This window comes from Ambystoma mexicanum, chromosome 5p (genome assembly GCF_040938575.1).
Source record: "Ambystoma mexicanum isolate Mex_15411 chromosome 5p, UKY_AmexF1_1, whole genome shotgun sequence".
Lineage (NCBI taxonomy): Eukaryota > Metazoa > Chordata > Amphibia > Caudata > Ambystomatidae > Ambystoma > Ambystoma mexicanum.
This window is the reverse complement of record NC_090930.1, coordinates 413,630,175-413,655,510: the sequence shown is the minus strand read 5'-3', so window position 1 is coordinate 413,655,510 and position 25,336 is coordinate 413,630,175. Positions and strand designations below refer to the sequence as shown.

Genomic DNA, 25,336 nt, shown 5'->3' with positions numbered 1-25,336 from the left:
GGACTGCTACTATGTGGATTGCTTGGATCTTGCCTACGTGTGAATTTCCTCTCCTGGTACGAAACCACCGGTAAGCGGTTAACCTTTTCTGATAAGCCTGGGTGGAAGAAGGGGGGTGGCTTGTGTATCTTTCTCTTACTATTACTGCTGGGGTACATTTATTTAAACTCCCTTTTTGCCTTGCCTGGTAATTCTTTGGTATACGCAACTCAAATCTTGCTGCTGTGGTGTGTTGTTATATCTCACCTTTGCAGGTCCGGCTTCGAATTGCTGTTGTATTATTCATCTCCAGTGCTCCTTTGACATCCCGCGTCTCGACCTGAGTTGTTCCATTGATACTCCGGGACTTCCATCGGCTTCCATTCTTTTCTCCACTAGATCGCTCTGGTTCTTTCTAAACCAAAACCAGAGGGGCACATTGGGAAGAAGAACTCATCGGCTACACTACGAGGGCAACTCTGGTATCTGACAGAATCAGAAGCCTTAATGGATGCCAATGAGACTTTGGCCACCATTTTGCAATTGGTGGCCGAACTCCGCAACGATATGACCGCTGCCCATACTGCTACGCAGCGGCGCATAGATGATTTGCAAGCAGGGTTGTCGCCTCGGGGGGCCGAGGCGGCTCCTTTGGCGGGTATCCCTGACGCAGCTCCTCTCCCTTCTCAACAGGGCACGGGACCTGTTTATATGACGGCCCAGTTTCCCTTGGCTCCTCCTGAACGGTTCCATGGAGACCCCAAAACATTCAGGATCTTCCTGAATCAGTGTAGGTTGCACTTTCTTTGTCGTCCTGCCTCTTTTCCTGATGCAACCACCAAGGCAGCATTTTTGTTGTCCCATTTAGGGGGCACTGCGGCCGCCTGGGCGAATCCACTGCTGGAAGAAGGGAGCCATCTTCTATATAATTGTGACGCATTAATAGACGCCATGAGTCGTGTCTTTGACACACGTTATGCTACACAGGCTACTGACTTAGAACTGCTCAATTTGCAACAAGGCGGTCTCTCTCAGCTAGCCTACGTGGCCAAGTTTAACCAACTGGTGGCAGAGACCGGTTGGCCCGAAGATAAGAAGGCCTCGCTCTTCTATAAGGGCTTGTCTGATTCCTTGAAGGACACCCTAGCTACGGTTCCACTGATACCCAAAACATTCCCCGAGCTATTGGATTTGGTTCTTCAGATCGATTCTCGACAGGCAGCAAGGAAAGGAGAGAAAAGAACAGCTCCTCCGGTTTCTCTTTCTGTTCCCGTTCCTGCTTCGGGATCCTCTGAACCTATGCAAATAGGGGCTCTGAGAAACCCTCTATCGGCAGAAATCAGGGAACACCGTAAGAAGAACGGCCTATGTTTTTACTGTGGAGCATCTGAACACTTGCTCAGGGAATGCCCCAAAAGACCTACCAAGAAACAGGGAAACGCCAAAGCCCGGTGACTGAAGGGATCCAGACGCCGGGTGTTTCATCTACAGATCCCCCTTTGTGTAGCCCTTATTGTCTGGCTGTGTCACTCACGGCCTCCGGTCTTCGAAGAAAGGAGGTTAGCATGGTATTGGACTCCGGAGCCACAGGGAATTACGTGGATGCCTCCTATGCGAGGGAATTGGGTCTTCCGATTGTCCTTAAATCTTGTCCTGAAATGGTGAATGCTGTTGACGGTTCTTCCCTGGTCTCTGGGCTAGTGACAGAACGCACTATCGATCTGGTCATGACCACGGATTGTGGTCATCAGGAAAGCATATCCTTTGATCTTATTGCCGCACCACAGTTCAGGTTTATATTAGGTCTGCCTTGGTTCAGGCAGCATAATCCTTCCGTGGACTGGTGTTCAGGGGACGTGTGTTTTCTCTCTGATTTCTGCGAGAGTCATTGTCTGACAACCCCTGCGGTGGTCAATCCAGGCCGCGTTCTCTCTGAGCTAGCTGGTACCGTAGGGGCACTTATCAATACTACGCTTCCTGTGGCATACCAAAAGTACAAGGATGTCTTCGATGCTCAGGGGGCGGAGGTGCTTCCACCTCACAGACCCTACGACTGTCCTATAGAATTGGTCCCAGGGGCCAAGGTACCTTCAGGACGCATATACTCCTTGACCTCAAGGGAAGACTTGATTTTGAAGGACTATATTAAGCGGTCCTTGGACTCCGGGTTTATACGCCCTTCTCGTTCACCTGCTGCCTCCCCCTTGTTCTTCGTCCCAAAAAAGGAGGGAGACCTTCGTCCTTGCATCGATTATCGGGCATTGAACGCAGTCACAATCAAAAACCAATATCTGATCCCTCTGATTTCGGTTCTACTGGATCAATTGGGTTCGGCCAAGGTGTTTACTAAACTGGATTTAAGGGGTGCATACAATCTTGTACGGATACGCGAAGGCGACGAATGGAAAACCGCTTTCAAAACCAAGTATGGCCTCTTTGAGTACTGCGTTATGCCTTTTGGCCTGTGCAACGCTCCAGCTACCTTTCAGTATTTCATCAATGAGGTATTCCATGACATGTTGGACCAATATGTTGTCGTATACTTGGATGACATCTTGATCTATTCCCCTTCGATTGCCTCTCATGTCACTCATGTTTCTAACGTATTGCAACGACTAAGGGATAATCGTCTGTACGCCAAACTGGAGAAGTGCATGTTTCATGTTACTGAGGTGGAATTTCTGGGCTATAACATTACCAACCAGGGCGTGCAGATGAGCCGTTCCAAGGTTTCTGCTATTTTGGACTGGCCGCGTCCCAACACATTGAAAGCCTTGCAATCGTTTCTTGGTTCCGCCAATTTCTACCGACGGTTTATCCAAGATTACTCTGCCCTAGCTTCTCCACTGACGGCCCTCACCAGCACTAAACATCTGTTCAAATGGAATGCACAGGCACAAATTGCCTTCGAAGCCCTGAAGTCCGCCTTTACTTCTGCTCCTGTTCTCCAGCATCCGGATACGAATACACCATTTGTTATTGAAGCCGATGCCTCTGATGTAGCCTTGGGTGCGGTTTTGTCCCAGCATTGTCCAGACACCAAAAGCCTCCATCCAGTGGCTTATCACTCCAGAAAACTTACGCCCTATGAAAGAAATTACACTATCACGGAGCGCAAGCTATTGGCTGTCAGAGACGCATTCTTGGTTTGGAGGCATCATCTGTTGGGCTCTCCCGAGCCGGTACAGGTCTTTACTGATCACAGGAATCTCTTAGCCCTGCAGTCGGTAAAATGCACCACGGCTCGCCATGCTAGGTGGCATGAATTTTTCTCGATGTTCAATTTCATCATCACCTACCGTCCCGGTTCCTTGAACTGAAAAGCAGATGCCCTTTCTCGACTTCATGGACCTCCGACTCCTTCCAACCTTCATGGCTCCCTGTTACTGTCTACTCAAGTGGTGTGTGGTTGCACGTTACGTCCCTCATTAAACGCAGCCATCAAGGATTGGGTGAGGAACCATCCCTCCGAGGTTGCCAGCCTTGGTTTAGAGCTCGTTCACTCACTACCCTATAAACAGGGTAAGATATTTTTGCCAGATGTTGATACCCGGCATACCGCCATGCAGTGGTGTCATGATGCTGCTACAGCAGCCCATCCAGGGGTTGGAAAGACCTTGGACCTCTTGAGAAGATGGTGCTGGTGGCCTTCTATGAACCAAGATGTAAGGGAATATATAGCTATTTGTGCCGTTTGTGCCCAGTGCAAACGTCATCATGGGAAACCTGTGGGCCTGCTGCAACCCATGCCTATACCCGATGCCCCATGGAAGATGCTTTCTATGGATTTTGTCGTAGAACTACCTTTGGTGGACGGTTACAACACTATCTGGGTAGTGGTTGATTACTTTACCAAGATGGCTATGTTTGTACCATGCCATGGTGTCCCTACTGCTCCGGTGTTGGCGGATCTATTCTTGAAGAACGTGTTTAGAAAGTTCGGCCTACCTACTATGATCGTCACGGATCGGGGACCGCAGTTTACTTCTCGCTTTTGGAGGTCTTTGACCACAACCCTAGGAATCGATGGCAGATACTCCAGCGCCTATCATCCTCAAACAGATGGTCACAAGGAGAGGCTTAATGCAACCATGGAACAGTACCTCCGTTGCCTCACTTTCCAACGTCAAGGTACCTGGGTCTCCGTATTGCCGTTGGCGGAATTTGTCTACAATAATTCCCTCCACTCTGCGACCCACATGTCCCCGTTTTACGCGATGAATGGTCGACATCCACGTTCCTTGCCTCTTGGTGCCGAACCACCATTCCACAATCCCGCTGCTTTGAGTTGTTTTAAGAGACTCTCAGACACTCATGCCTTAGTGAAGAGCCAACTGGTTCTGGCCCAGAGCCGTTCAAAAAAATATGCGGATGCACACCGCTCCCCGGCTCCTATGTATGCTCCGGGCATGAAGGTCTGGTTGTCTACGAAAAACCTACGATTGCCAGGTCGACGGGCCTTGTTACCACGTTTTGTGGGTCCCTATAAAGTTCTGCAAGTCATAAATCCGGCAGTGGTTCGTCTAGCCCTACCTTCTTCCTGGAGGATACATCCAGTGTTTCATGTGTCCTTGGTGAAACCTTGTCACCCATTGACCAAACTACCTATACACCCGTCTCCTGTCAGGGTGCATGGTTTCGACGAATACGAGGTGGCTGCTATCCTGGATACCAAGGTGTGCAGAGGACGGCGTTTGTACTTGGTCGATTGGAAGGGCTATGGTCCGGAGGACCGCACATGGGAACCGACTGAAAACATTCACGCCCCTGTCCTTATGGCCCGTTTTTGGTCCGCTCGGGGGGTGAGGGCCCCTTTGCGGGAGGATACTGTTATGTATGGGCACTCTTTCCGTTCTAGACTACGGGCTCGTGTCCCTTTAAGAAACGCGAAACCTGGTGCCTGGAAATCGGCATGGCAACGCTGGCGTCCGCTTTACTCCTCCCAGGGATCACGCCGAGTAGCGCGCTGTGTTGTCACGTGACTTGCCTCCTTATCAGCACCTCCTCCCTCTAGGTCGGTGCTTCTGATCACGGATTAGTGGCGTTTCGAAATCTGTCTAAAGTTATCTTGTTCTCTCTGCTCCTGTCCTTGTTTCCCTGTTTTTTCCCTTCAGTTTATGATCACCTTGGTTCCTCGACGCGGATTGTTAATTGGATTGCCCTTCTTATCGCCTTGCCTTGAATTGCCTCGTCTGGTATCTTGATCACGGACCGCTACTGGACTTCTCTTGCCTGCTCCTTGGATGCCACGTTACTTCAGGCCAGACCTCGTCTGCATACGCTTTTCCACCTTCGGATTGTTGTTCTTGGAACTTCTGGTTTTCTTTACCTGGAACTTTGGAGTTTAGGATTGGTACACGGACTAGAGACTCCCTGGGTGTACTACGTCCTCGTGCCGTCGGGTTAGGGTGTTATTAGGCGTCCTCGTGCCGTCGGGCTAGGTTGGACTGCTACTATGTGGATTGCTTGGATCTTGCCTACGTGTGAATTTCCTCTCCTGGTACGAAACCACCGGTAAGCGGTTAACCTTTTCTGATAAGCCTGGGTGGAAGAAGAGGGGTGGCTTGTGTATCTTTCTCTTACTATTACTGCTGGGGTACATTTATTTAAACTCCCTTTTTGCCTTGCCTGGTAATTCTTTGGTATACGCAACTCAAATCTTGCTGCTGTGGTGTGTTGTTATATCTCACCTTTGCAGGTCCGGCTTCGAATTGCTGTTGTATTATTCATCTCCAGTCCTCCTTTGACATCCCGCGTCTCGACCTGAGTTGTTCCATTGATACTCCGGGACTTCCATCGGCATCCATTCTTTTCTCCAATAGATCGCTCTGGTTCTTTCTAAACCAAAACCAGAGGGGCACATTGGGAAGAAGAACTCATCGGCTACACTACGAGGGCAACTCTGGTATCTGACAAATGTAGCAATGGCTTGCTAAAACAACAAATAAAGAAACTGACTCAAACTCACACGGTCATGGGGTGGTTCAAGCAACTGACACAAGCATTGTTTGAACTGAACAATCGCCCTTCGGGAAAACGGCAAACACCCTTTGTGAGACTGACAAGTGAAAAGGTAGAAACAACAAACACTCTTATTGTTTGGAAAACTGACAAAGAAGCAAAGCTGCCTGTACAAGCTACTGTGGGCAGTATTGGACTTGATTTGTCTACCTATGAAGATGATGTAATACCAGCAGGGCAAACACAATCAATATCGCTAGGCATTGGCATCAAATTGCCAGCTGGCACCTATGGTCGCATTGGTGCACGATCCAGTCTGGCAAAGAAAGGCGCTGACATTCTGGGAGGTGTGATTGATCCTGATTATCGGGCAACCGTTTCGGTACTTTTATACAACACTGGTTCATCTGAGGTACCATTGCCCAAGTATGACCGCATTGCACAATTGATTTGTGAGCAAGCAGTTGTTCCCCAAGTGATTGAAAGTAAACAGGCCCCAGACACCACACAGAGGGGTGAGGGTGGTTTTGGCAGCACTGGGAAAAAGGTGTGGGCTCATCATCCAAACAAAAAGCCTCAGGATGGGGAAGTGTTGAGTAAAGGTGTGGGAAGTACTTATGTTGTACTATTGCAAAATTCTGACATGCCTGTTTATATCCCTGCTACTAGGCTCACACCACGAACATAGTGCTACATGATGGGGATGGGACTTGCCTTGCTGTGGGTGATCCTGGCCTGCCAAGCAGACACTTTCTCTGTAAAGAACGGGTTGATGCAAGACGCTACATGGACTCTGAGTATTGCTTGCACTGCACCTGATGCTCTGGTCCTTCATGATGATAACAATCTCACTGCAACCTGTGAGAAAAGCGATACAAATGAGTATCCATATGGAACTGCTAAAGTACTGACTTGGCACATTGTTGGACACCTCTTGTCACTGACACATATCACAGGCATATATGAAATTCTAGGCCCAAATGTTTCAGTGAATGGATCCAACAATTTGTTTGATGTTTCATGTTTATTTTGTCCAAAGGATTGTGGCAAGTGTGACCGCCAAGATTTAGTGGACTATAACTTGACTAAATGTGATCAATATAATTTTGCAAGGAAACAACCACTAACGGATGGTAGTATGGTATTTATATCAAAAATGAACATTGTGTATGACATGCATGCCACATGGAGAATGGTGTTCTTTAAATCCCAAAGAGTGGAAACCGTTCACATGTTAGATTTTACAGTAGTGAGGCAACACCTAAATTGCAGACCTGTAATGCATGCTTCTATTATTACTGAAGTACAATTAGATATAGATTTGTCCAGAGGTAATGTTTCACTGTTTCAACCAAGCTGCTACAAATGCAGTCCGTTTTTATGGCCAATTGATAAACTGCGCGTAGCTAGGGGGTTAGATTCATTAATCGCGGGAGGAGCATGGGTGGAAACGGGAACTTTAAATGCTTTTGACATAGAAATTGTGCTGAACAAATCATCCACCATGGGTTCAGATGCCAGCGCTTCTATAAAACTGTTGGCACAGTGGGGCCCACTGATAAAGCCTGCCCTGCAAAATGCTGCCAAGAGTATAGGTAACAATTGGAGGTGGCAGAATTTTAGCTATGAAGACATCTTTTCAGTCATAGGGCAGGTGAACAAAACTGCCAAAGACACACACTGGTTTTTCCGGCTCGGTTACCGCTGGACTCGTATTACCATTCTGCTTCCGTGATTCCCGGAATTACCGGGGCATTACAACCCCAGTGACCCGGGAATTCCGGAGGCGGATAGGAGTCCCATAGGACTGAATGGGGAGCATGGAAACACCGGCTCCATCTTGTGATGGTGCCGGTGTTTCCACGTCCGCCTGCAGGTGGGCGGTGTTAAACCCGCCAGGTCAGACCTGGCGGGAATGACACCTCAGCCTGCAGGACTCGAGATCACCCGGAATGGAAACAACGGTGGCGGCGGGTTTAACACCACCGTTATTTCCATACCGGGTGACTCGTAATAAGGCCCAATGCATTTTGTGGCAGACCCTGCCGAATCAACAGGTGTTGGTTTTTCGTTCTGAGTGGGGGAGACTGTCCTCAACCCACTCGCACACAGAATTACATTTACCTGCAGACATGTGGATTAAACCACTTGCTTTTGATTGTGTGAATAATACCTGTCACGCTTTAATGCAAGTTAGCAGGACTGCTTATGCTTTAGAAATATGGTGTCCTTCATTATCTTGCCTATGAAAATAAATGGCTCCTGGTGGGTTCCCCAAATACGAGGGGAATGGTTAGACAGCCAAAACTACACAATCCACAGTCATACCTGTATGCCCTGGGATAAGGGATGGGTGTGTCCCCAAACTGGAAGGATCACAGATTCATTCTTGCATCCCATAGCATGGGAGTGCACCTGGATGCAGTCCAACATTAATGGAACTGACATTTTTCAGATAGATCAACATAAGGCCTTCATAGTTACTAATCATTCCTTGCTTATTAACAGTTATAGATTGCTGGGGAACCCCCAAGTGTTCTGTGTAGAGCAGGGTGTGAGTATCCTAGATATCACTACTCACACGTTATATTCATTAACCCAGGGGACTCACACCTCCTTGCGTGCAGAGCTCATGCATATGCTTAACTGGACTCTACCTTATGGGGTAATTACCTCCAGGCTTCCAGCTATAAGACAATTTGCTCAAGCATCTTGGAGAGCCTTTCAAACTTTAGCCACCTTGGTTATTTCTGCAGAGTGTAAAATGACTATAGACAAAGATCAGCTAATTAAAACAGCTGATCATCTGCAATCAGTTACTGCTCATCATTGGTGGGACGTATTGACTGGATGGTCACCCGCCTCTACAAAGCTGCTTAGTATAATGCTGCATCCATTGCTGTGGCTGCTTATAGCCCTGATACTAATTGCTATAATTTTCATTGGACTTTTGCGCAGAATTACTTACCTCTACAATAGAATGAGTGAGGTGGAAAAATGGTTGACAGGCCTACAGCACACCGTATATGCTCCTAAATCCTGGAACTAAGCCAGCATTTTCCAACCCACACTTCGAAAGGGGTGGAATGTAGTGGAAAGCATTTAGACGCTGGCACTAACCTATTGAGCTAACTGTGCTTTCTTGGCCTAAGGCTTGTTGCGCATATATTCAGCTTATTCGAAGAGTGTAAAAAATGCTGTTCAAGCACATGATCAGGGTGAGCCCGTCTGTGCTTGTGAGGGGTTAACTGCAAAAAGCACCTCGGCACGTAAACATCTATTTCTTGCAAGAGGCTCTGCGCAGACATTTGCAACCCGGCACTGCCTTGCACTGCTTTCGCTGGGAGCACTGATAAGAATGGAATGTAGAGAAGCGCAGCTTCCCAAAACAAGGTAAAGATAGCCTGAGAACCAAAGAGCTTGGAAATTTCCTATCAAAAACATGTTTTTGTGCACTGAGGGCTCTGTCGAGAAGGTTCTCGAAAATCTAATACATCACATTGATAGACAAGCAGACCATAATAAGAAACCTTCACCTAAGCAAGGGGGGAGGGACTCTTCGTGGCCTGTTTGGACTGTGCACACACAAAGCAGCACCTGGAATACTAGCCAAGCACTGAAAGGCAGAGGCTCTTGCTGTCACATGCCGTTTATGTGTAGGCTGCTGGGGCTAGGCCAGTTCCGGAGTGGTGCCGGGCACAAGGGCGGCGTGGGTCCTAGGTGTGACCAGATCACATCAGGATCAGCGATTTCTAGGAGCGTAAGATATTTGCATCTCACTTGTAACTAATAACCTGCATTGTTTAGCTTGCATTTTGATTCCTATTTTATAGAAAATTGCTGCTTGGATTTAGTTATTAGTAAATAAATCCAAGTATAAAATCTTCTTGTGAGTGGGTTTCTTCCAGATTGTGTACATTGTGCTTCGCATAGTTTCGAACTTGTGAGGGGTGGTAAAGGGTCATAGGGTCATCAGGGCTGGTCCTGGGGTGAGCAGATACCCTTTTCACTACAGTGGTATTGCGGGCAGGAACCTTTCAATCTGATTACTTGCACTGCTGATCTGTAGGACAGGCCAAACAGAGTCTTATGATGGATCTTCTCCAGGGCCCAATCTCCTGCTTTGAGAGTGGTCTCAGCAGCTTCCACCTGGAGGTATTTCCTCAGCAGCGTTGTCGCCAGCAGTTGCTCTTGCCTAGTGAGGAGGCTGGCGAAGAGCAGAGTGGAGCAGACATACAAATCTTTACCAGAAACAAGAGTTCAAATGGTTTTACCGCTGCATAGAGACTGGCGTGGTAAATTATTTAAACTTCTGCTAACTAGATGCACGTGATCTACCCATTTGCCCCCCATCGAAAGGATGCATTTAGTCAGGCACAACATTATTGAGTGATTTGCCCTTCATCTAAGCCCATTTCATCCCTAGATAATACAGGTTTAGAAAAGTGCAGCTCTGATCCCAAGCCTCTAATGCCTTTCTCAGGGCCTGCCCTGCGAAAGAAGGACCATTATCAGCATGGAGCGTTTGAGTTGCTGTCATGGCTACTACACCCTGGAGTGCCTGTATGACTGATTTGCAGTCTGCTCTCTTGAGTAATCATCCAGGTGAACCTAGTGCAGGACTCCACTATTACTAGAATATATTTGTACTTATTTATTGCTGGTGGTGGGCCTATATGAGCCAGATATTGAATCTCAAAAAGAAAGGTTGCTTTTTGTAAAAGGAGCTTCTTTAGAGTTTTTTCTGTGTGCTGCACAGTTCTCTTCAGAAATGTGTCACAGTTCGCTATGTATACTTTAACCTGTTGCCTTAATCCTGACCACCAATACCTGCCAAGGAGCAGCTGTGCAGCTGCAGTTACCCCAAAATGGCTAGATGCAAATCCAGCATGTGTGGCTGCTATTAGCTTTTCCCTGTCTCCTCTATTAGGGATTAATCTTTGTATAGTATCCCATTCTTTCATAGGAATTGTGACTCCTGCTTTATTATTATCAATGACATAAATATAATTCCTTGGGAAACCCTTCAGCCTGAGTATAATACCCAAACAAGCTTCTTGTATATCCTCATCCATTGCAGTTGCTGAGCGAGTTATGGCTGCTATTGTTTTTCTCACTCTCTGCTCTTTGCATATTTACCTACTAATGAATTGCCAATGCATTGCCAATGCTATGAAGGTGCCCTTTAATATGTGCTCTTGTGCGCATCACCCATAGCAAAGGGTTTGTCTGTTTAAGGTCCCAAACTTGTTTCCAGAGTTGTCTGGAAGCAATAGTTTTATGCCTAATGTCTCTCACGTAATTTTGAATCCACCAATGCATATTAGTGTTATAAGCCCAGACAATGTACTCTGAATCTAAGACTACTTGTGTGGGCTTCCCTGAGTCTGCTTGGCGCAGTGTAAGTAGCAATCCATGCAATTCAGCAGTCTGTGCAGACATGTCTCCCAGATGCTTTGTTGCAATATCAGTATCTATATATGTATACATACTCCTTTCTCTTCTTCTCCCATTAATGGTGGCACCCGGTGGGAGGCCCTTCTGGCCCCTTTCCACTCCTCTATAGTCATCATTAATATCTACCTGAATGGGACTGTCTTGGTCAAAGGCCCCCCAGCCAACCTTCTCTTTGATGGACGCTTCCTGCGCCTCATCAATTTCCTTTCTTCTCCTGCTGTAACTTCTCTCCCTTCCTTGGCTTTCTTGCCTCACCCTGCACCCTCCATGTCTTCCTTGTCCTCTCCTCCATCCTCTTCTGCCCCCCCTTGGGCTCCTTATACACCCCTGCAGGGCGTACCTCTGATTTGTACCCCTCCCTGGAAGCCTTTCAAGGTTGGAAACCTTCTCCATATTGCCACTCTCAACTCTCGCTCTGCTGTCAAACATTTCTCCAACATCTTCCGCCTCCTGGAAGAACTTGACCTCGATGTCCTCAGTCTCACTGAGACATGGTTCACAACCAGCTCTGTCGCTAGCTTTGACACTCTCCTCCCTGATTGTTACAAGATCCTCTCTGTGCCCAGATCCAACCGTTCCATAAGAGGTGTAGCCCTGATCTTCCCGGAGTGGATTTCTGCCTCTGTCATTCCTATGCAGGTCTACTCCTCTTTTGAATGCCTTGTCTGTAGACATTCTCTCTCTCCTGGCCACTCTCTTACCATGGCTATCTATCGACCACCTGGTCAGATCACGTCCTTCCTCTCTGAGTGGGCGGACCTCACCTCCTCCCTCCTGGCCTCGACCACTCAACTTCTCCTCCTTGGAGATTTCAACATGCATCTGGATGCTTCCTGTCCCTCCTCTGGACTCTTTTGTGATCTCTGTGACTCTCTTTCTCTCTCTATTCTTCCCTATGGCCTGACTCACTCTGCAGGGCACACCTTGGATGCTCTGATCTCCTTACACCACCCCTCTCTATCCCTCTGACCACTCCACTCTCCTGGAGTGATCACTCTCCCTCTCTACCCCTCGGGCCAAGTCAACTCCAACACTGCCACCTACCTTCTCAGTCATCAAACCCATGAAGCGTGTGTCAGTTGAGGCTTTCGCCGCCACTTTCTCTCCCCCTTCTCCTCCTCCTCCTCTGGCTGACTCTCATCCTGACACAGCCCTTTCCATGCTCTACTCTTCTTTCTCTGATACTCTTGATGTTCTTGACCCTGTCATGAGGATCCGCTTGAAGCCCAAAGCCAAGTGCAACTCTTGGTAGGACTCTGACCTAGTTACCCTTAAACCCAAGTGTAGGGTAGCTGAGAGGAAATGGCGGGCTTCTTGTGCATCCTCTGATAAACTGGCCTGCCGCCTGTTCCAAAGGCAATACCGGCTCCTTGTTCACACTACGAAGAGAGCCCATAACCAAGCCTTTGTCTCTCTCTGCTACCTCTAGCCGGCCTGCAGCAACCTCTCCTCCCTCCTTCTCAACGTTTCCTCTGTTCTCTCCTGATGAGATTTCCAGACGAGTCTGATCTATGAATGCCTCATCAAAACAAGTTCTTCCCTGTTCATCCAAAACCATCAATGACCACATTGACACCCTTGCGCCTGCTCTGACCGATTTCTATGACCACCCCTTTGTCTCTGGAGCCCTTCCCTCCCCTCTGAAGCACTCTCTTGTGCACCCTCTTCTCAAAAAACCCACAGCCGATCCCTCCTGACCGGCCAACTATCGCCCGATCTCTATCACTCCTTTCCTGGGAAAATTCCTGGTAAAGCTGGCCATCTCCCAGCTTAATCTTCACACTGATTCTGTTGGTTGTCTCCATGACCATCAGTCTGGATTCAGAGCTGCCAAAAGCACAGAAACTGCTCTCCTCAACATCTGTGATGGCCTGCTCTCCAACCTTGATTCTAATATCCCATATGTCCTCATCCAACTCGATCTTTCTTCTGTCTTTGACATGGTCAACCATGCCATCCTGCTCAACCGCCTCTGTGATAACCTGCGTATCACTGAACAGGCCCTGGCCTGGCTGGCCTCCTTCCTTTCTAACTGACCTTCACAGGTCCAACTTGGGTCCTTCCTTTCCTCTATCTCACTTTCTACCTGTGGTGTTCCCCAGGGATCTAACCTCTCTCCCTGGCTCTTCAACCAATACTAGGTACCACTCACCCACTTCATTGCTGCTCTCTGCTCAAACTTTCAGTGCTATGCGTATGACAACCAACTTGTTTTCAGGCTCTCCTCTACCACCTCTTCTCCCTCTCTCATCTCTGACTGTCTGTCTACAATCCAGGAGTGGTGCGCCATCAACGACCTCTGCCTTAATTCCAGTAAGACTGAGATCCTCCTCATCAGTACACCTGCCCCTGCCTTTCCTGTCACTCTCTGAACGGCTTCCGATGGCCCTCTCCCTGCTCCCACATTCAAAGCTAAGAACCTCAGGGTCATCTTCGACTCCATGCTATCCTTTTCTCCACTCATCTCTGACATCTCAAAAAATTCAAACTACCAACTGCACCTCCTCAGAGGTATTCTTCCTTTCCTCTCCTTCCCCCAGAGGCTCACTGGCTCTAGAGCTCTGGTTCTCTCTAGGCTGGACTATTGCAACAACTGTTCCTAAATCTGCCTGCAAGCACGCTTCGCCCTCTACAGCTCATCCAGATCAGGACTGCAAGACTTGTCCTTAGCCTCAAGCCCTGGGATCATATCTCTCCAGGCCTGAAATCTCTTCATTGGCTCCCAGTGGCTACAAGGATTAAAGTCAAGACCCTTTGCATTGTCCACAAGGCTTTCTGGGTCCCGGGTCCACAATACCTTCTACTCTCCCTCCATAAATACCTTCCTACTCGAGCTCTTTGCTCCTCCACCTCCAACTCAGTCGCTTCTCCAAGCAATGAGTTGGGGCTTAGATCTCTTTCCTCGGCTGGGGCCTCCGTCTGGAACAGCTTCCCTGCCTCTCTGAAACTCGAGGAGAACCATCTTCATTTCTGGAAGCACCTCAAGACCTTCCTCTTTGCTTCTGCCTTTGCTCTTCCTCTCCCCTGCTGATCTGTCGGCTTCAGTACCGGGCATCTGGTTACCCACGGATTTCGGGCCCGGATCCCTGCCCACCCAGCCACATACCCTACACTGCCTCCTGGCAACCCTTGCACCTGGGTCTGTATCAATTACTCTACAGTCCCCTTCCTGCACTTATTAGACACCCTTTGTCTACACCTATTTTTTCACTTACCACCTGCTGGCCGCACTACCTGTCCTTGTTCTTTCACATGTTCAGCACTTTCCACTCCGCCCTGCCCCTTGCACTTTCCCCCTTCTCTCTCCCCTGCACTTGCATGTTCTCAATGTCACTGGGCCTAGTAAGATCGTTGTTTTGACCTCCCTTGCTCCCCTCCCTTGCCTCGTTGTGCTCTGAAACTATTGTGTATGGGCGTGATACAAATAAAATATCATATCTTATCATATGTGTGAAATGTCCTACCACTGCTGCACATGCAGCAGCATATTTAGAATGTATTCCAACAGCTGGTACGGCAGAGCCATCAGAGTACATTATTTGGAGGAAAAAAATCAAACAATGGCATGTCAGGCAGTCAGGTGTCTGGTTCTGTATCCATTGCCCGAGTCAATCCACTCATTCTTTGCAATTATGCTTTATAATGATACATTACATCTGGAGCATTTTGAGATGCTGACCATTGAATCCATCTGGTATGTAATGCCTTTGCATTTGGCACGCTAGCTTTTGTGGCAGCTTCAAATTGAGCTAAAGGTGTATTCATGTGCACAGTTCTATTTCCTCCCAACGGCCTTTCTTTCTGAATGATCATCTGAACTGAAGAAAGAATCTTTTCCTCGGGTGTAAATCTTAATTCAGTGAGAAATATACAAGTGACCTATATGCAATTGGTTTTGTCTCCTTTAGATTGCCTTATAATTTAATCATATTCAAGCTGCCTGTAACTTTGCCGTGATACCTAAGGGTCTAGGCGAGTAACAAATGTAATAAATAAATAAATAATAAAATTGCAAACTGTGTATGTGAAAGCATTATCTCCAACCAACAGGTTTATTTCTAAGTCTTTTTCTTTAATTCTGTCTTGCGAAGGACCTGTTTGAGTCATTAACGAGTACACATGGTGCAGAATGTGAGTGTGCTCTGACAACCAATGAGCTGCTTTGAAATTTGGTTTTATCAAAGCATGCAATGGTTTCACTAGCTCGGCAAAATTAGACACATAAGATCTGCCAAAATTCAAAAGCCCTGAAATTGCCTGCAATTGCCTAAGCATGTTAGGCAGTCGTATCCTGGCACATTTCTCAAGAAAATCTGCTTACAAGCCTCTGCCCTCATCTGTAAGAGTGAACCCTAAGAAGGTAACCTCACAATGAGCTATTCTTCATTTCTTGAAGTTAATTGGGTACCCTTTCGCAGCCAATGTGTGAATGACTATGGGCCTCATTACAGGTCGGGCGGTTTGGAATGAACAGTGGTGGTAAACCCGCCGCCACTGTTAATTCCGGACTGCCCGATCCCGAGTCCTGCAGGCGGGAGGTGATCTTCCCACCAGGTCTGATTTGGCGGGTTGAACACCTCCCGCCTGCAGGCGGACGTGGAAACACCAGCACCATCACGAGATGGTGCCGGTGTTTCCACTTCCCCATTCCCATTGAGTCCTATGGGACTAAATGGGAATGGGGATTTACCGAATTCCGCCTCCGGAATTCCCGGGACACCAGGGCTGTAATGCCCTGGTAATTTTGGGAGTCACGGAGGCGGAATGGTAATACGAGTCCGGCGGTCACCAGGCGGTTTTACCGCCGCGGTTACCGCCGGACTCGTAATGAAGCCCTATGTCTTCTTGTTGCAAGTGTTCATTGAGATTCTCATGGGTGATGTAAATGTCATCTACATATTGCCAACAGTTAGGAATGTCTGCCAGCACACTCTGTATTCTACTTGAGAATGTGCTGCACATATTCGTATATCCCTGCATTATTATAGTGAATTGGAAATGTGTTCCCTTAAAAGTGAATGCAGTGTATTTCTGGCATTGTACACTCAAAAGGTTGTGTGAAATACCTATGCCTAGATCAAGGTTTGTTTTATATTTGCATCTGTGTAAACTGTCTAGAAGTCCAGAACTATGTTGCTTTTGGACTGCCTCTGTCTCAAAATGTGTATTCAAAATTCTAAAAGCTGTAGCATCCTCTCTCTATGCCCATTAATCACGGTGAGAGGATCTGTCCTCTCTTTATGTTAAGTGAGAAGCGCACGTTGGTAGGCGAGGTTATCGCAAAAGTTAGGCGGTGAACTTATATCATTAAGGACAATAAAACGTGTTTTTTGTCTCCGCGTCCTCATTGATTTGCTGCCTTTTATTTGCATGTGAATTGCAACAATGGCGACGAGTTAATAGACTCCACGCGTGCCGCAGACCTCTACTTTCAATCATCAACACTAATTCCTGTGACTTTCGGCTCACTGGAGCGCAGTGCCTGGCACCGCTCACACGAGACTGCCAAACTTGCAGAGGTATGAAGAGCAGTTTCAGCCCACGTTGAATATCCGGAGAACACATCCTCAAGTAAGATCTGCCCGCATTTTCACCCTGGAGCTTGTGGGTGTTCACTCCTGGGTAATTGATTCAATACGCAGCCCGCAACGCAGCTCAGATTAATCTGCAAAAGGGCAGGTGCCCCTCTGTGAGCCAATTATTGTGTATTAACAGCCCAGCACCACGTCATATGAAGCTGTCAGTAACTCATCAGCACAGGCTCCACCCCGCCCCTGCACCACATGACAGGGATGTCCGGGGTCATGAGTCCCTGCAACTACAGGTGGTCCCGCCTTTTGATATCATGGACATAAGCAGTTTAGCGCCCAGATGGAACAGATTGCTCCAAGAACTTCACATATACATTGATGCAACAGGCGTGCGGGAGGAACACTGCTTCAGAGACATGTTTATGCACTCAATAGGCCCTGTAGTGCGTGACATCATCTTTGAAATGCCAGAGATTAAAAACACCACATTTCAGGGCATCATTGACTCTCTGAACAACTATTTCATGCCTCTACATAATGTGGATTATGAACGGCACATCTTTCACACTTGCATGCATGAAAAAGGCGAAACGCTAGAAAATGTCATCATGAGATTCTGCAAACGGGTGAAATATTGTAACTTTGAACACTACTCAATGGAAGAGGCATTTAAAATCACAAACAATTGCGGGCTGTGAATCGGCCAAATTTCACACAAAGTTACTGCAGAGAACTAGATCTCTAGAGGAAATATTACAACTGGCCAGGACTGACATGGCGGTTTCCATGCAAACTGAATCCCTAGGAAGCATCAAAATTACACAGACATCAGAGGCAGAGGAAAGAGGACCCTCGATGAAGGCACTCGCCTGAGGACACAAAAACAAAGTCGACAAAGCACAAAGTATGATACATGGAGGCCTCACCAAGAAGCTACAATGCCTCTGACTCCTCGTCATCCAGTGGCACTCGCAAGCGAGGCTGCATACATGCAATAGGCAACAAGACTGCAACAGAATACAGCTCAACATTTTTATTACAATTCAACGGCAGCCCCCGGGACTTCCTAATCGAGACAGGAGCAACAATAAATGTAGTAAATGAGGAAAGCTACCAGGTCCTCAAAAGTTAAAGCGAGTTGAAACCGGCTGACATTGACATATACCCATACAGGGCACACACACCCCTACAATGCAAAGGCATGTTCAAAGCCACGTGTTCATACAAGGACAAGACAGCAAAGATAATGATATATGTAGAGAAAGGCGAGGTGCCAGCTGGCAGCATCCCCAGCTTCAAGTCTGCCATACAGATGATAAGTACTATCTGTTTTTAAAACGGGCAGCACCGGACTGTTATGTGGGATTGCTTGCTTTATAATTACCCCCTTGTCCATTAGTTAGTGCACTATGGTTTGCATATGGGCAATTGCTTGTAGCTCAACTAGAAACTGCCTCTGTGGTGGGGGGAGTTTCAGCACTGTAATCACATGCGCTGGACATTCCAGAACATGCCCTACATGTTTTTCAAACAGCTGTACTGCTGCCAGCACTGCCCAGTTTTGTTCATATTTTTGCACTAGTTCCCCACTCACTTCTTTTGAAAAGGCAGGCATCACTACTTCTTCAACTTTCAGTACTTGTCTCACATACAATTGTGGCCAATCTTGAAATGCTAAAAGTCCTTTATATTGGATATGTAACTGCGGCCAAAACTGTGCTTCTATCTCTTTGGGATGTTCACCTTCCATCTGAATGGTTACAAAATACACTTGATTATTTGCTAATGTCTGCCCAGTGGGTGTAGTTATTTGTGCACTTCTGTCTGCCTTTGTATGCTCCAACAGTGCCTTGTGGCTGCATTCAAATATGGAAATATCCGACCCAGAGTCCGACCCAGAGTCTAACAGGATCTTTAGCCAGTCAGTGTGTCGCTTAGTCTTGGGAATGATTCGATGAGTGCGTGGACTCTGAAGAAGCTAGACAAGGCCTAGCGAGCTTAGAGCTCTGGAAAATGTACCAAGAGGAGCAAGATGAGCCGCCTCCTTTAGATCAGATTCTTAATGTATGCAAAGAGGGGGGTGAAGAGCCTCTGCTCCACCCGCCCTGGCTGAAATAGAAGACAAGAGTAAGAAAGACGATGGGTTATACCCATTAAGGGAACTTAAAGTAGCTGCAGGATATAGTAATCTGGCATGAGTCACCTACACAAAGTAGTGATGTGGACCCAGAGATAAATACTGAGAAAGATGTAATCTCTAAAGTCCCGAGGGATACAGAGAGACGCGAAAAGGAGAGAAGAGATCGAGCGAGTACATCTCTAGATATAGGAAGAGAAATAAAGAGATGGAAAGGAGAAAGAGATCAAATTGAACAATTGGATGGATGGGAGGTCAGATTTTGCTTAAACTCGATGTTAAAAGCATTGAGGATGTAAGACAAAGGGAAGATCAAGACAAGCAAGATAAAAAACACAAAGAAAGGGAAGAACATTTGAAAGACGAAGGAGCGAAAAGAAAAGATAGACAGAGACGAGAGCAGTTATATCAAGACGAGCAAGCGAAAAAACAAGAGAGAGCAGAGGAGCAAAGAAAATATGACAATGGACAAAGAACAGCTGATGAACAAGAGAGGCTAGAAAAAAAAAAGAGTAGAAGAGAAAGAACAGAAGTTAAGAGAAAAAAGAATACAGAGACGAAGGGATGAGGAGATACGAAGAGCAAATGAAAGAAGAGATATGAAAAGAAAAGAGGAAGACAGAATGAGAAAAGAAGCGAGAAAGCGAAGAGAATTTGACAAAGATATGGAATGCAAAAGAAGGCAGAGAGCACACAATCTCGATTACCTAGGAAAGGAAATAAGAAATCCTGATCCAAAAGTAGCATGGGAGGATATAGAGGAATTCTTTCCAGAATACGAGTCATTACCAGACCCGTCTAGAGCAAATCTAGAAGACGAGTTTGACTCGAGGAGCATTGAGGAAGCGATCGATAAAGTATACCATGAAATGAGAGTTCAGAAGGGGTCAAGGGGAAGGGAAAAAATGACAGTGTCGAGAGCACTCAGTTGTATGAAACGGAGGAAGCCTCATGTAGAGCGAGACATAGGAGCTGTCTTTAGACAGACTGACTCTAAATAGAGAGGATGAAGAGAGAAGTTGCATGAGTTGGGCACAGGAAATGTCAGACTAGGAAAGGGAAACCTTCCATGGGGAAGAGAGAGATGATGCATGTGGTCCTGAGGGATGCTTTTCTATGGATAAGGAAGTAAGATGGTCGGATTTAAATGCATCTGTATCGGAGCCATTGACACAGTCAGACCAACCTAGGGGGCAACCCCATGGTGAGAGGGGGGAATCACTGCCTTATGTAAGCAGGTTAAGATCATTGCCAGGTAGAAGGCGATGCGGGAATATCGTACCTGCGGTTGTCAAACAAATGATGAGGGGTGAGAATGAGTTTGGAGCTTCACAGTTTCCCTTGCTAGAGAAAGGAGGAATGAGACCACAGTATATACCATGGCCTCAAATGGATAGAGATAATCTAAAGTGCAAACTCCCAAATTTAACTTCTGGCGCTGGGAAATGGATACATGAATTGGAAAAAATTACAGGAGGAAATACATTGGCTATAGGGGACAATAAGCGTCTTTTAATCTTAATCGCCAAACTTGGTCAGAGAGCTGATGACGTGTGGACAAGGGAAGGGTACCCTGGTGTGACTACAGTCAACACTGCTCATGATGGAGCACCATTCAATAACTGTAGGGCGGCAGTCTGGAAAGCGCTTAGAGTACTGTATCCAGACATGTCCACTATGGGAGCTATAATGACAAAAAAGATGCTGGACGGAGATGATCTGCGCGTTTCATTCAGAATTTTCAAGAGGCATGGAGCCTGAAGACACGCGAGGCTTGGGGAAAATCAATACCTGTGTTTTATCATATATTATGCCAAGAGCTACCAGACTCTATACAGAAGCAGCTCAAGAAGTTAGTGGGTATAGAAGCTAAAGCGTGGTAGGAGATTCAGCTGACCATTGCGCATTACTGCAGACTCTTCTAGGAAAAGAATCGCAAAAAAGATAATATTCGAAAAAGCGAGGAGGCAAAGTTAGTGCAGAAAAAACTGTCCAAATATGCCATTGAAGGGGCAATGTTGACCAGTGTAGATGGATCAAATTCACAGCAGATAGTGAACATACGCAGGGAATAATCAAAGGCAGTTCAATCGGAACAATACTGTATATGCTCCAAAGAATTGCGTGACTATTTGAACTGTATTACGTTCAGTATTTCTGTCATTTCAGGACAGCTGCAACAACACAGGTGTAGGGCAGTACAGAACACAGAAGAAGATGCTTCAACAGACCAATCTCAAAAATGTTGTGTTCCCCAACTTTTCCCCAGAGATGCAGTTCTAATCCGCAACCATGTTAGGAAAAAGTGGGACATAACCTTTTTTAACGGCCCATTCATTGTGGAAGACGTCACGCCGTCTGCTGTCAAAGTGCAGGGCAGGCATACTTGGATTTTCCCTGGGGACGTTAAGATTTATTCTGGAGAAACTCCTCTGCCCACACCCCTACACAAAGCAAGTACAAGCATCGGGAAGAACCACAGCATGTGCAGACGAGATCTATGACGAGGAAGAAGGACGCAGAAGCTGACAGGTAGAAAGACAAAGAGTTCAGTAGACTGTGGCTTGGTTCGGGACACTCCTTTTAAGCCATTGATAAAAGGGTTAAGGAAAGCAAATTCGAACACTCTGTGCATATAATTTGCAGGGTCAAGGGAAGATCTGTATTTGTGAAGCTACAGTAGCTTATTGACTTTGGACTGAGGCATGGTTAAGCCTTGATAAGAAGAGGATTCTGATCGTAGATACAACAACTTGAAAAGGGTACAGTACCCACATTCGTTTAACACTAGGTTCCTGTTTGGATTTACCTTTGGTGTTACCCAGTGATGACCTTTCTAGGTACGTTCCTACTTATTTCAAGTTTGCGTTGCACTCTTTCCCTTCGTTGGTGGGGAGAACTACTCGCATACCAGCTTTCTTGCGAGATCCTAAGAATGGCCCAATTATAAGAAGATTGCTCATAGTCATCATAGTCATCATAGAACAATTCTTACAACTACCTGAGTACAGCGAGGAGAGTACAAATGCCCCTATCAACTGATGGAGCTCATAGACTAGAGTTACGCTCACCTGGTATCCACAGGGACGCCACTCAGCTTTGCCCAGATGTGGTCTGCGGGGAAGGTTCTGCCTGAAAATACAGGAGGACTGTGTTCAAGGCTGACCGACCGGGGTAAGTATCCTCCCTCCACCCCCGTATGGTTTCTGCCCCTCTGGGGCCCTATCCTCACCTTGTGGTAGAGTTAGGTGTGCTCTCCGTCCTGCCTTCTTTGCAGGGACGCGTTGTCTTTTATGGGCGTGTGCGGTCCAGTTACTTCACTGACGCCGGCCCATTTGATATTGTTCAGGTAGGTCTTATTGCTGTTCTTTAGTTTTGTTGCTATCCTGCTTGCCTTTCTTTGTTTAAAATGTCTCTTTTTTCTCCCTTAGGTATGCAGAGCTTCAGCGCAGCGAACTGGCTTGGTTGAGCCCTGCTGGTAAATGATGGTGTATTAAAAGCGCTATGATGCCGTAAGTAAGCGCTATGCGCAGCGCTGCGAAGTCTTGCCTTTGCTAACCTGTGTTTTCCTTCCTTGTAGGTCGCGGTGTTCTTCAGCGCGAGTGGAATGTCCAGAGTGGTGCCGAGAGACGACCGGCCAGGTAAGCCTTTTGAGCAGTTCGTAACTTGCAAATGTCTCTACTGCTTTCTTTAATGTTGCCTCTATCTTCCTCTTTCAGGTCGTTCTGTCCGGGAGGCGTGCAGATTCGAGGAAGCTGTTCTCAGTAGCTGCGAGTGGATAAAGATGAAGACTGCAGGTAAGATGCTGCTGTAATGATGTCCCTTTTGTCTCCTTGCAGGTTCTGCTTCTCCAAGGTTCGAGGGAATAGCTGGACACGGTGAGCGTCACGTTGCAAGCTGCAAAGTAACGTGAAGCGTGTTGTCTTGCTCGGGTGTGTTTTAAATAGCCCCAACAAAATAGTCCAGGTAAAGTAGTCCCTAGGCTACCACACCCAAAACACTAGACCGCATAGCTTGGTTCCTTGTAACCAAGCTATGTGGAAGCCTCCATGTTGGCTGACAACACATTAAGTAGTTCCCAAGCACATGTTTTTCATGGTTTTTCATGGTGTATGAGCCTGGCGCAATAGGCGCCAGGAGTGGCCCCAAGAGGGTTTTGGAAGAGGATGCCAGGCTCTAGAGGCCTGAGTCCTGACTCCACCTGGCCAATGGGTTTTCCAGAGGGGGTTTTGGGCGAGGGTCGTGCCACTAGTCAGTGTGGTGTTCTTTCGTCTGATTGTACCCGCATCTTGTTGGAAGGCACACTGATGTACTCACCTTTCTAAGGTATCCGAGAAACACTGCAAATCTGAATGTGATCTTGGAAGGCATTATCATCCAAGTGAGCATTTATTCTGAGCAAAATCACAGGTCAGTGTAGAAACTTTCCTTCGAGGGACAGATCGAAAGGTTGCTGATCAAAAAAGACTTGATTCATGCAGAAAGAAATGTCGTCTGGGCTGAAGCAGATTCGAGGCATAGATTGGGAGGTAATCTATGTCACTGAGCTCGTTTAGACTTACTGAGGTCATTTTTCTTCATACTAAAGAGGCATCTACAGTTCGGCTGATGAAAGACTGGTTCCAGAGATACAGAGAAAGTAGTTTTTGTCATCCAGTAAGCAGACAACTCTTTTTATGCATAATGTTCTTTTAGGGCTTGTTTTTGCCTGGTTTGGTACTAATGTATTAATGTATATAACATATGTTGATTCTTCTTTTTAACATGTGTAAAGTTTGAATTTATTTTCAACCTATATCACATTAAAGAATAAATAAAATAAATAAGTAAGCAGACAACTGATCAAGGACTAGTTGCTGAGTCAAGACAGCAGCTTCCAGAAGCAGTTCACAATGCTTATGTATTAAAGTTTGAGTTTTTTTCCTCCATTAGGTAATCAAGATGGGGTATCTTAGTAGCAGTATAATATTACCGCATGAAGAGGGACGCTCATGTTGTCCAAGAAGTAAATGTTGTAGAGTGACATATATTTGTGTGATCTACACTTGCATTGTGTTCATACTCATACTGCTTTCATTGACTGTACGAACAGCATTCTATATTGGTGCAAATGGAGCTAAGATTCCTGTGCATGCTCCTGAGCAGAAGGAAAATGTACGTGTGGCAACTACTAGGCAGCCTAGACCCTATGTAATCATTCATGTTCCAAATAACAATGGCAAATTGCCAGAGCTTGAGATGGATGTCACTAACAATCGTTCAAATGCAAAGAGTGTCTTAGAACTTATTTTGGACACCAGAGACAGTCTTGACATGACAAGGGGTTGTTAGAGGGTGAGCCTACACAAGTAATACATGCAAATACACCTGGTCCAGTGACAATTGACCCAAAATCAGGTTTGAAAAGAAGATCCCAGATGGAGATTATGCGAGACCTTTTCATGCCGAAATGGGCTGCTGAGCAGATGAGACTTTCTGAATTTTCTTCAACTCAAGGAACACATGTAGGTGTATCCCGTCCACTGATCGATGCACCTATGTCTAATCCAGAAAGTAGAAGCTATGTTGGTACACTTCATGATATAATTATGGAAGCTTGCATAAAAAGAATGAGACCTAAAAGAAGCAGACAGGAAGATAATTATGAATTAAATGATTACCTGGACAGAACAAATTTGCAGAAAAAGTCACGATCCACAGCGCTTGTAAGTATAAATTAGACAAAGAGGGTCAAGGCTGCAGGTATCTGGGTAGTGTGGCTATACTGCCAGTATAATTCCACTGAGGTAAGTACAATTGCAACACAAACAAGTCCCAGTTTCACTGCGCCAACATAGGATACAATAACAAAATGGAGTGTGCAACATTCAATAAAATAATTAAGGTAATACTGCCTCAGATTAATTGGTGTCTGGTTTATTTATTTTTTGGCATTATTGTTTTTGATTGCGCTGCTCCAGTCATTCCATCAAATAAATTGTAACCCTAGCACAGATTTGTTTTTCTCTCTATTTTGAATATTTCAACATTCACCTCCTAATGGACTTACACCTCTTTTGGTATGGCTTTAAATTTATTACGTTTATAATTTTTTCTTTTGTCAAATATGCTTTTGATTTTTGTTTTTGTCTTGCATTAACCCCATTGCAAATTGCATACATTTAATTTTGGCTCATTCATCCCCTGCTTTTCCCCTGGATGCTATGCCTTAATTTGTCCTGCTTATGTTACTGTATGGTGTCACTATATTATTGAATGTTGCACACTCCAT

At 46.3% G+C, this 25,336-nt stretch overlaps 1 protein-coding gene across 1 annotated transcript; it reads left to right on the top strand.

Annotated features, from left to right (window-relative positions):
- The first annotated feature begins 5,953 nt into the window (after window positions 1-5,953).
- LOC138480541 (uncharacterized) lies at window positions 5,954-6,628 on the top strand. Its single transcript, XM_069612288.1, has one exon. It carries the CDS (start codon window positions 5,954-5,956, stop codon window positions 6,626-6,628), a length of 675 nt encoding a protein of 224 aa, XP_069468389.1.
- The last annotated feature ends 18,708 nt before the right edge of the window (window positions 6,629-25,336 follow it).

Bases quoted from the DNA above. Each gene is read 5' to 3' on its own strand.
- LOC138480541 (XM_069612288.1), top strand. From the start codon at position 5,954: ATGGGGTGGTTCAAGCAACTGACACAAGCATTGTTTGAACTGAACAAT.